General features: G+C 34.1%; 1 protein-coding gene across 1 annotated transcript; it reads left to right on the top strand.

Moving 5' to 3' along the window:
- The first annotated feature begins 287 nt into the window (after nt 1–287).
- Nucleotides 288–9794, top strand: LOC308701682 (uncharacterized protein). Its single transcript, XM_081384069.1, has 6 exons — nt 288–409; nt 5327–5653; nt 6093–6425; nt 6801–6920; nt 7083–7111; nt 9152–9794. Exons 1-6 carry the CDS (start codon nt 310–312, stop codon nt 9275–9277), a joined length of 1035 nt encoding a protein of 344 aa, XP_081240195.1. The 5' UTR covers nt 288–309; the 3' UTR covers nt 9278–9794.
- Nucleotides 9795–12660: the final 2866 nt, after the last annotated feature.

Below are 12660 nucleotides of genomic sequence, written 5' to 3'. Positions count from 1 at the left end.
CAAACGGAAAAATGGAAAAAGGAATTTCAAAAAACCAAAATCGGACCGTTATTTGATTTTGGTCTTGTCATTTTTCGTTTTTGGATTCAGAACCAAAAACGGGAGAACGGCTCTTTTTTTTACCGTTTCTTTGTTTTTGGTTTGAAACGACAAACGAAAAACAAGTGGTTTCTCGTTATTTTGTTTTGTGCTTCAAACGAAAAAACAAACTATCAAAACGTACACGGACCCGGTCCCCTCCCCTCGTTACGTAATACTCTACTTGCGTCAGGGGGAGTGTTGGACGTACAACGACCGGACCATCTAGAAATGAATGAGTTTACTTTCGTTTTCGCACTCTGGCATTGGGAACAAAACATAAATTCTGAAGTCTCGTGGAAGATGCGCTTTTTTTATTTTGTCCTACTCGGTAAGACATGCATTTATCATTTCCGGTCTGTTATTTTTGTGTTACACTTGACAGAAGAAGTCCATTTGTTATTTCATAACTGATGCTGTTTTATGTGAGGATGAGTGAAGATCTGTTTTAGTTTTAGACACGTTACTGAGGGTGGAAAGGACAGAAAGCACAGCATTTAGCCTGAAATCTGCTAAAACTGTTAAAAACTGTTGGCCATAGCCATTAGCACAACAACAGCATTTGTTAGACAAAGATCGCTTTTGAATAAATATTCATTCGTCCAGACTGCGGTCTCTGCTATAACGCAGTTTAATATCTGTTGTCTTAAGCGAGCTGAGACTCAATGTGGTAAGAAATTAATGTGCAAATTACGGAGATCATATTGATCCTTGCAGACAATAAACAGCCATGGGGACGATATCAGTTTTTTCTTCTTCTTTAATTTCCCCCTTCAACTTAATGCAAATATTTATTTTGCACTGAGCCAGCTGCACATTAAGTGTACAGTGGCCACTAGTATAAAAATCTGAGATACGCGTTATAGGTACGGTTAGGCCTTATAAGTAGGGCCTAATGCCTGGGTGTTGTAGTTAGGCCAGAGCCAGAGTTGCGACGGAAGTTCAAGATGCTAGTTCAGTGCTTCGGCGCCACAGAAAAACTGTGATTTTTGGTAGTTTGTAGTCAATAAATGAATTGATTTACAACACAATATGTGAATGCAGTATGTGTATGTAGTTATAGCAATATTATTTTTAAAATATAAAAATCTTCTAGTAGGCTATTTAATGTTTATTGTGGTCAACCAGCATGGCCTGCCTTTTGCAGCTTTTTGTTTGGACGTTTTCTGAAAACCGGGACTAACTACAGATATAACAAATATGTCTCAAACATTTGATCAAATTGAAATTTTAACGTCGTCATTCAGCCATGGGAAACTTTTCTTCTTTGTCTCGAAATTTTCAACTGTGGCCTGGCATCTCGAAAACTGAACGTGGCCGCTTTCTGTCGGTTTCCTCACTCAAAATTCTCATATACATTGTCCTAGAAAAAATAATGCTTTTTAATTGTCTTGCATATACAGTATTATATAATATTTAACAGACTTCCATTTATTTGACTTCTAGCTCCAAGATGTGTGAAAGCGATTCACTGAAAACTGAACAATTTCTGTAAACACGTTTGGATCAGTCACAAATCTTATTGCCCAAAGTTACTTATTGTACATTTTTACATATAAATAAGAAATGCACAAATTTAACTCTAATATAAAAATCAAATCAAGCATAGGCTACCTGTGTGTGATGCACTCCTGGCATGTCTGTCTTCAGGCAGTAATAATCATGGTCATCATGAATATTCACTGAAAAAGGTTGTATGTAATATTTAAAATTTGCCATAAACATCTACTTCAAAAAGTGGACCATCTACTGTAAAGTACTGCCTTTCTCACCATCCAGGTTAATGTCACGCCTCAGGAATGGTTTGAGTTAGGACACATTGGTTTTCTGGCGGAGAATGTTGCCTGATTTGTCTGCAAGTGTAGCAACCCCTTTTCCGGTAATGTCTTCGACTACAAAAGGGCCTGTCCAGTTCCCCTCTAAACGTCCACCTTTGCGTCCCTCTTTTCTTTTGTTTGCTTTAAATACCTCCTCTCCTTCGTGGATGTGAAATGATTTCACATTTTTTCTTTTCCAGGACTCGTACTCCACCTTTTGCTTCCCCTGTGCCTTTTCAATGTAATCCCGCACCTTATGAAAATAATGTATAATAAAAAGACTGAATAGAATATCTCCTGAAATAATTTAAATTATTACTTAATTATAGTTCATACTACAAACAATCACCTTTTCATGTAGTACAGTCACCTCTGCTATCCGTGTGTCCATGCCAACATTCGGATTATCTGCTACAAACCAATCTGTCTAAGATACTTCCTTTGCATTCTTCTTTTTCATCACTTTAAGGGTTTTATATAAGCATAAACTCATTAAGAAATGCACAAAACCTGTATAGAATTTACCCAGTGTAAATCATTTCTGTGAAGAGCCAGATTCTGTCCCACCTATAGGACCTGAAAAGATGGCCGCCACGATGCCAATAATTCAAATGGTGGAGTATGGAATGAAGATGTGATTAAAATTATACCTAATCATACACTGTAAATGGTAGAAGCACTTTATCTCTGCTGTAAGACATTGTTTAGAAAGCAAATTACTATGTCAAATATATTTATGAATCAGTGTAACCTATTTAATTAGAAGAAATACATATTTTACAGCCTAAATATAACTAGCTGTGGTTGGACTATCTTTTGATCCATATAAAACAGTGCTTAATCTTGCAAAGTAGGTTTTGGTGCTACTGCTATCATTGCGTTAGTAATTCATTAAGTTAACTTTGAAGTGTCGCTGTGTTGTGAGAAGGTACTCCTTTTTGTGCACAGTACAATGAACTACAAATAACAGCGCCACTTGCTCTTCCGTGTACATATCTCTATCATATTTCATGTTCTTATTCTTCTGAACAGTTTGTTCAGTTGTACCCTAACTGATGAAAAGAAGATGTGATCACTGATGTAGTGTGGCTTTTTCTCAACAAACAGAAAAGAAGTCATGACATCCCATTGCCAGATGTTCTCCAGTCAAAAAACACAATCTGTTTTTAAAAGATCTTTGTCTCTTTTGAGCCTTTGCCAGTGATGCTTGATTTCTTTCAAGGCAACATACTCTGAAATGCTTCCCATCCCATACATGAAAAAAATATATGACACCATGCTCACGGACTTGACAATGTCACCGGTGAGGCTGATCCTACTTTGTATATACACGCTGGACTATAAGACTTTGCGGAAACGCTCATACACCCACACACGCATTTAAAGCTGTTTGTAAATATCTATATGGTATTATTGTACATGTTCTTTGTTTTGTTAGTACACTGAGGTTGTTTGCTAATCTAATCGCGTTGCGTAATCCGTTGTCTCTGACTTTTATGTGGACTAGGAAACAGGAACAGGCGTTCCTATTTTTGGATACACCGTCTGAGTGTATAGATAACTTATGCTAACCTGTGGTAGTTTTGTAAAATGGTTTATAACGATTTCAGTAGGCCTACTATGCTATTTATTTACAATAAATATAGTACAGGGTGTCTGTTAATCTAGGCTATTGTTTCCCATTAAAGTGTTTCAACGTTTTATTTTAATTTCCGTTTTACTTTTATTATTATTACTAATACTTTTATCATGGCACAGTGGAAAAATCACAGCATTTTTTATTTTTATTACTTTTGCCACTATGCAAAATTAATAGAGAAATTGAACCTTGAACCTTGAAAATAAAAGTAAGAGAATGGGGTGTTTTCAGGCCTCTAGGTCATTTGCTTTGTTCCAGGGACTTAAATTGTTATGATTTTTTTTTCTGGGTGATGCTGCTACATCAACAAAATACCAAAAGTAAAGATTTTAAAATATATAGTGCCAAGTAAAATGCTGCAACATGATTGTGTTAAAAACAATAAAATCAGATCTGTTCTTTAGTGACATGACAGGCAATACAATCACAGTGTATTGCCAAAGCATTTCTAATGTTTACAATGAAACTCAGAGTGAAAACTATGACAGTTAATGAGATTAATACTATGTCTGTAGGGGTTCAGTCAGTTTCTGCCTGGCAGCACAATCCACTGGCAGGTCACCCTATTACCTATTACCATTATTACAAGATAAACCTCCCTAAAACATGGATCATGTAAAAAATTGGATCCATTAGAATATATAATTATAATAACTTATAATAATTAATATTAATAAATTATAGTAAATAATTTCTAATGAATAATTTCCCATTATGAATTATGATGCAGCTTGGTCTATTGGGTCAGATTGCATTCTCATGAACACTCCTCATACAAGTGATCCCGGGCTGTTTGTTTTATTGTGCATCCGAGCTCAATTTCCATGTTTAAACTTTATACTTGCCTAACTAAGGACGAAAACGCACCAGGTTCCAAAACAACTGCTCCAGACGAGCCTTACACAGTCCAGGATACAGGACATAGGATACTTCACCCAAAATTAAAATTAGTCCAAAATGGCCATTCACTGCATTATAAAGCTTGGAAGAGCCATGGCATTTTTTTTTATATAACTCTGATTGTATTCGTCTGAAAGAAGTATGTCATGATGACCTGAGGGTGAGTAAATCATGGGCTAATTTTCATTTTTGGGTAAACTATCCCTTTAATTCCATATATTCCTTTGGGGGGAAAAACATTCAGCTGCTGTGTGTGTAAATTAAAATACAAGTACTATATCAGTACTATAGTAGTATTGACATGAATCAGTGTCCGGTGTTGTATCGAAATCTTAGAAGGTTTTTACACCTGGCTGATTTGGAGCATTTGTTTCAGAACCGGTCACGTTGTCTCCTTGCGTTCGCAGCAGTGGCGTTCAGTCTGAGATTGCTTGAACGAAAACGAGTTTCAGTTGTGGTGAGAAAGCAGTCTGACCCAACAGACCAACGAACCAAGCTATATTATAATTCATCATGGGAAATGTGTTGCATAAAAGCAGTAGTTGAACATTATTAATCGCAATCCAGTTTGGATAATGCTATGATGTACGCTTTGAAAAGTTGCCTTGTAAAAGCTAACCAAACCAGGAAGAAACTGAAACATTTGTAACAATTTAAGTCCCTGTTATGGACAAAGCAAACAATCAAGCCTGAAAACTCCCTGTGACTCCAAATCCTGAAATTGACTCCAAATCCTGCCTCCTATTGGTTCATTTATGAGAGAGACTGCTACATGATTGGTGTCTAAAGCACACACATATATGTTCACAGTGCTTTGTTGCTGTATATCTTTGTCCCATTATCCCAGATTGATTATAAATTGATTATAAATAACTCTTAATTTCTTCTCCAGGTGTTTCCAGTGTTTCAGATGGAGTGCTTTTGATGGAGGGAGATTCAGTCACTCTAAACAGTAATGTTAGAAAATCCATACAAGAAAAGATTAAATGGTATTTTAATGACACTCGAATAGCTGAAATCAATGAAGATCAGAGTAATATCTGTACAGATGTTCAGTGTAATGAAGGCACTGAGAGATTCAGAGACAGACTGGAGCTGGATCATCAGACTGGATCTCTGACCATCACAAACACCACAAACACACACTCTGGAGTTTATAATCTACAGATCATCAACAGTGGCGGCATCACTGAAGACTCCTTCAATGTTTCTGTCCATGGTGAGTCATTTAATTAATGTTTAAAAGCAGGTTATATACAGTATGTTTAAATCACATAATTGTGTTTATTTTCTCTTTACCTGTATCGTTAAAAAGAACAGAATGGTTTTAAAACAGTATTTTTTCAGTTGGTGATCCATTAGTGTTATCAGTTGTTGTTCTGGTGAATATGTCAATTTCTCATCTAATCCCTGATCATCTTTCTTGTGATCTGTTTAAATGCATCATTATTTCATAATTATGAAATACAGTAAGTATGTGTTTTATGAGCACAAAATTTTGTGAATGAACATACAATTTTGCTTTTTAGACTTAAAGTCGAGAAAACATATGAAGTAATTTTTCATGTCTTTGTTGTATTATGATCAATAGATCAGTTATCTTGTGTTGAGTTTTTTTCAGCAAAAGATCCTCCAGCATCTGTTGGTTTGTGTTTCAGGTGTTTCTGCTGGTGAACGAGATGAAATTAAGAGAAAGACAGTGAAGGAGGGAGAATCTGTCACTTTAGATCCTGCAGGTGTAAGAAACCCAAATGATTTGATGACGTGGTATTATAATGGCACTCTCATTGCTGAAATCACTGGAGATCAGAGCAAGATCTGTACAGATGTTCAGTGTAAAGAGAGATTCAGTGACAGACTGAAGCTGGACAAACGGACTGGATCTCTGACCATCACAAACACCAGAAACACAGACACTGGAGAATATAAACTACTGATCAGCAGCAGCAAATTCAGTATTAGCAGAACATTTCCTGAAGTAACTATCATCGGTGAGTATAATTTAGTTATTCAATGTCTTTTCCCTCTACTTTTGAAATACAGCTCAGTATTATTGTTTTCACTGTGGCCTGTTTGAAAAAGTGCTGCTTTGAATAATAATCAAATATACTATTAGGTCTCTATCACCTCCAAGTCTACCGTTATTTACATGAAGAAGGCTTCAAATTAGACATTTTTCCCAGTGAACACTGATGTTTCCAGTTGAGCTCACAGTAATGCTGTTTTAGCTTGTGGTCATAAAAAATTACCAGAGGACACTATTTATCAATATACAACTGATGCCCAATGTGGAAAGTTATAAAGATACGTTGTTAAATACTGGATGGATTATCATTCTCTCTAGTAATGATGATGTCCGTCTTTAGATGATCCAGTTTCAGGTGTGTCTTCAGCTGCTGCTGCTGCAGGAATAAGTGCTGCTGTTGTTCTGTTGGTGGCTGCAGCTGCTGGTTTGATTGGTTGGAAGCGTAAAGGAAGAAAGAAAAGTGAGTATTACAAACAGCTGTTTTAGCAAGATGGAAATATTAGGTTTATTGTATGGAAAAAAACAACAACTTTATAATATGTAAAAATGTGTATTTCTATTCTTGTTCTGTTTCTATTCTATATAATTAACCAAAGTAATATGTGATTAATTGTTCAAACAGGATCCAGCATGCCGCACAATGGCCATCAGGTGAGATATGAGCACTGAATCTGACCGCCTGCATTAAAACTGAATTTACACCACATTCTCAGTGCTCAATGTTTCAATACGAGAACAGTGGGATGAATACAGTTTTATATTAGTAAGGTGTTATGCAGTGTTATTTGAATATAATTGAGATTGTATTATTTGTATTAATAGTTTGAATTTGTTTTTATTTTAATATATTTCATTTTAATTTAAGTTGTGTTTTTGTAGTTTTTTTAATGTCTATATCAGGGATGGGCAACTTCGACAGTGACGACGGCCAAATTACTAATCCACACCCACATCTTTTACACAATCTCACTCAATTTACTTTTTATTGAGGGGAATCAATGTGTAATTAATGTAATTAGTTTTTAAAGATTTTATATAAAACTTGTCCAATTATGCTAATACAAATTGTAAACTTTGTTTTCAGACAAGCAATATTAGTCAACCCCAACAAGCAAATGTAAACTTCTCAATTGCATTGTCTGTAATTTTGCAACAAACTAATGTACAGAAGTCCTATTTTTGATTACAAGTCTTGAGAACATTCTCAACTCAACCTCAGGGAATGGTTAAAAAGTGCTTATTCAAATGTTATTACCATAATCCATAATATCCACATATTACCATTAATAAAAATATTATTTTTTATACATTTATAAGAACATAATTGTTCTGTCATGCATTTGGCATAAATGTTTTGTGGACTATGCATTTTACCTTTGAAATCTAAGACAAGTGCAAGTCTGGCGTCGCCAGTGTCTCTTTCATACTTCTCGTTTGTGAGCAGTGCAGTGGCGTAATGACAATTTACATTGAAATCTTTAACACAGATTTTCGTTCTCCCATCAAACCAAACATATGGGTGGCATCTTGAACTTGGTAAAAAATAGAATCCGTTTACCATCATGACTGAAAAACACAAATTTTATTGTCAAATTGAAATGTTTTTTTTCAAGATTTGTTTTTCAAGATTTTTTATTATTTTAATTTTAACATGCACATCCAACGCTGTAATTAATATGGCGATCGTCTGGAAATTGCGAACTCTCCTGATTTGATTTAGTATTAATATCATAAACTGAACACAATCTTTCCATTACTTACTGTTTTAGAATTGGCCATCCGAGTGCTCCAGTATTAAAAGACATTTGGGCCGCCAGTTGCCCATCCCTGATCTACAAAGTTTTTTATTATTATTTGTTTTAGTTTTAGTTATATCAATAGTTAAAGTATAAAGTTAAACTAAATGAAAATGACAAGTATTTCCTTAGCAACTAGTTGAAATAAAATAAGTTTTTAAAAGTAATATAAAGTAGTTTTTTGTAATAATAATTTCCATTAACAAAATGGTTTTAGTACTACTGAGATACTATTACAGTTTTCGTTAATATTTTGTATTATATTTTATATATTTGTTTATATTTTCTGCTTTCATTTTAGTTAAAATTTTAGTAATTTCGTTGGGGTTTTTGTCATTTTAAATAGTTTTTATTTTATTTTTTATATTTATACGTTTTTTTTATTATTTTTTATTTCAGTTTTAGTTATTTTAGTGCATCAAGTTAAACTAAATGAGAATTTTATTTTATTTCAAGTAACGAAATAATTAACTATAATTAACCTGGTCTGAGTGTAACATAAATGTACATGTGGACAGTTTAATTTTCTTATCCGTTATTATTTTCTCCATGGATGCAGATCTTCACAGTTGAGCCAGTATCAATGACTCCCACATAAACTAAATTATATTGAAAATAAAAAGTACAGCTTATTAAAAAGAGCAAGAGTACCATTAATATTATTAATACAGTATTAATACTGTTGTATCAGTAATGTATTGCTTGTAGTGCAGTAGATGTCATTGTGTTGCAGTTTATCAGAGTGAAGATTCATGAAGTGAAAAATTTTCTACAGAAAAAGCATTTGTACATTCCTCAAATATGAGGAAAAAAAGTATTCCCGGTCTCTTGTATTTTTTTGTTTTTTTTGTGACATTAATCTAGTTAATTTCTATGAATCTGTGTTTTATTACAGAAGAATGGTGGAACTGCCTCATTCAATAATTATACTGACGAACCATCAGTGACTGCTGGTAATGGGAAATCCCATAATGGAATTGAGAATGGGGCTACCGTTGAGTTAAGACAAAATGACAAGTAAAGGGAATTACAGGGGATACGTTGAAACTCACTTTGCTCAGAGTAAGTGCGTCAATACCAGTCAAATTTCAACTCTACACCAAATTCAACACTACAGCAGAAACTAATCTGCAATAATTAATCTTATATTTGTTTTAATAAATTTAAATGTAGCCTAAATATTTGACAGTATTCTAAAAAAATAAGGAACAAAGAAGTACTTTACCAGCAATAAAGTTCTAAAAATTGAAAAACTAAATCAAACAACAGCACTGAATTGAGTTTGCACTAAAACTGAAGTTGCTATTATTAATTTTTATAGTCTTCATATATTTGGTCCATTGAACGTTGAACGTTCTGCTTTTTTGTCCTTTGCCAATCACACCTATGTTCATTGTTAAAACATGCTCAAATGTAGTATAATTTATTAGGCTGCTGTCACTTTTAAGACATAACATACAGAGTCAGCACACTGATGTGACATGCGTTGTCTTTCTCAACTGTTTATGTTCACTCAAGCCATTCTTGTGTGTGTTCTGAAGAAAAAAAAAGGGTTGTGAAGGGATAAATAAACTCCAAGTGTGTGTGTGTGTGTATATATATATATATATATATATATATATATATATATATATGTATGCACTTGGACTTATATATATCAGCAGCTGATTATCTGCCTGGATATTTCAAAAGCTATGTTTTAAAATGTGTGTGTTAAAATAACTTTTTTGTTTTCATGGACTTTGTTTGTTTCCCTTAGTAACCTGTTTCATTTGTTTAATTTACCTGCTTTATGTTGGTTACTGTTTTTTTTTAATTATTATTATAATTAATTAGCACACCTGTTTATATTTGAGTTTGTCTCTGTTCATTGTACCATAATGTTTGTGCCATGCATGTTACATTGTTCTTGAACCCTTTTGGATAACAACATTACTATTTGTAACTCTTATCTTCATTGGATTTAAATGTCACAGTTTTTTTTCTTTCTTTTTTTTTTTTTATATATTTTTTGCTTTGCTGGTTATGTTTAACTTCAGTTTTATATTTCTGTGATACTGTTATTCATTGACAAACGTTTAGCCCACGGACAAGCCTTAAAGTTGAACCCACAAATAAACCTGATCAAGGCCCATTTATCATTGACTGCTTATAATAGGTCATTTCAATGTGGTGTATGTGGTGTTTCATGAGATTTGATACTATGTATGTTTGATACTGTATATTTTATTCTTTTTTATTTTAATATAAAGCACTTTGGGCAAAAATGGCTGGATCCTGTGAGTTTGTAAAATAAATTATCATAAATAATGTGAACTTAGCTAACAATAAGTCGTGATTTGAGTAATAATTCTTTTTCTACTGGAATGTGATTTTAACACTTCACTTTTAATACCTTTTTTATTCTTGGTAAATGACAGTCATGACACTGGATGATCTAGTAGTGCAGTATGCACAATGCTTTATTCATGAATGAAATACCAGGCATTTTATAAAAAGGGGATACTGTGTAATGCTGTCTTCAAAAAAAAAAATTACTATAAGAGACAGGAACTGTAATGGTAAATGTGCGCTAGTTTTATAGAGATGTGATTTCTTTTCTTTACAAAAACAAGCAGTATATGGGATCAGTATTTAATAATGAAATATTGACACATTTGGATGTGATAAACTTAAAGGTATAGTGGAGGATCTTTCCGAATTTTAGATAAGACCCGCTCTCTCCACTTTTTTGAAAAGTTTGATTGATTCACCAGAATGATTGACAATTAGGAGGACCAATAGTATAGGCATTCCACCCGGAAGTAAAAAAAAATCCTCCGCTATACCTTTAAAATAGAACATTTGAATTAATAATCTGGTTTCTGCTATGCTATCGGAGAACCACTAAATTAAACTAACATAGAGCAAAAAAAAAAAAAAAAAAAACTTTAAAACAATCAAAATATGTAACAGTAAGAGCAAAAAACAAAACAGACAGAAGTAAACCATCCTGGCAGTGAATAAAAGTGATCGATACAAAAAGGTGTAAGGTATTGTCCCGTATGAATATCAATTCCGGTAGATACAGCAGTCATCGTCTTTTAGGGACATTTATCCGTCTTTGATTCCTGCAACTGAAAACAAACTCAATCAGTAAATCGATAGCAGAACAACTTTAAGTCTAAGTCTAATTTTATTAAAAGTCTAAGTATGAATACCTTTTAAAAGACCTTATTAATGTTTCTATTGTGTGTGCTAAAAGGTGCTAAAGCAAAGCTGAATCTTCAAATAGGCCTAAGAACTCTGTTTTTCAAAGAACTATGCCTATTACAGAACAGATGCTAACATACGCAGCAAGAGGAAATTACATCAATCCAGTTCACTGAATGTCTTTTTAAACCGTTAAATAATCAAACATTACTCTGAAGGTTTGTCATGACAGCTTCTGCTCTGATAATGATTGTCTTCCACACAAAAGCAACAGCAAGTATTCCTGATTTTTCAGCACGTCTACAAAACAAACAAGGGCCATGTGAATCTGCATCTCAGCTCAGAATAATGATGAAACGCAGAGCAGCTTCAGCTCGAGGACACACTTCAGCACAGATAACATGGCTAACAACTCTGTAACTTTGTATGTGTGATTTTAGAGTAACAAAGCAATTTATTAACTGTTCACATATGATTAGAAGCAAAGGATTATTTAAATTACTATGCCACATCAGCCTCAGGTGTAACTGTTTTTACATGTGTAATAAATACAATTCATAACAAACCATGATATTTGAACGTTTAATTGATTATATGTGTAACCCCTCAGGTCTTGCAACACTCTCTGCGGGCTCTTTCACATATGCCATGCTTGCAGTGCGCAAAAGATCCGCGGCCGTACAAACACAACATTTTAACATACTTTTCTTATTAAATCCACAAACATTTTAAATTAAAACGGACAAAACAGCCGGTTCTCGTGCCTTTTCATTTGGATTTTGATCTTTATTCATCAAAGAATCCTAAACAAGTAATAAAAACTCAGTGAGTGTGTTAGCGCAATTTTCTCAAGTTCAGATTCAGGTCAGATCTGAAGCACTTTGACTCACAATAGTTACATCCATGTGATCGGCCTCTTACACCGAACACACTGCGGAAGTTTCATCAAGATCAGTTAATGTATGCTGAAGTTATAATACTCTTCCTGTGTCCCTTATTCGCCATAAATTTGTTTCCTCGCCACGGCCAAACCGTTCGAGATATCAAAAATCTGTCCGCAATTTAGCAGCCTCAATGTCTTGACTTCATGCACACCGAGTTTGATGGGGATTGAATTGATTCTCTAGGAGGAGTGTTTCAAATTCCACAGGAAGCGTTCTCCAAACAACCCATAATAGCCGACTTCCTGTTGGGCTGGCGTAAAACTTGACT

This window comes from Scardinius erythrophthalmus, assembly GCF_964197995.2.
Source record: "Scardinius erythrophthalmus genome assembly, chromosome: 14".
NCBI lineage: Eukaryota > Metazoa > Chordata > Actinopteri > Cypriniformes > Leuciscidae > Scardinius > Scardinius erythrophthalmus.
This window is presented reverse-complemented; position numbering and strand designations above follow the sequence as displayed.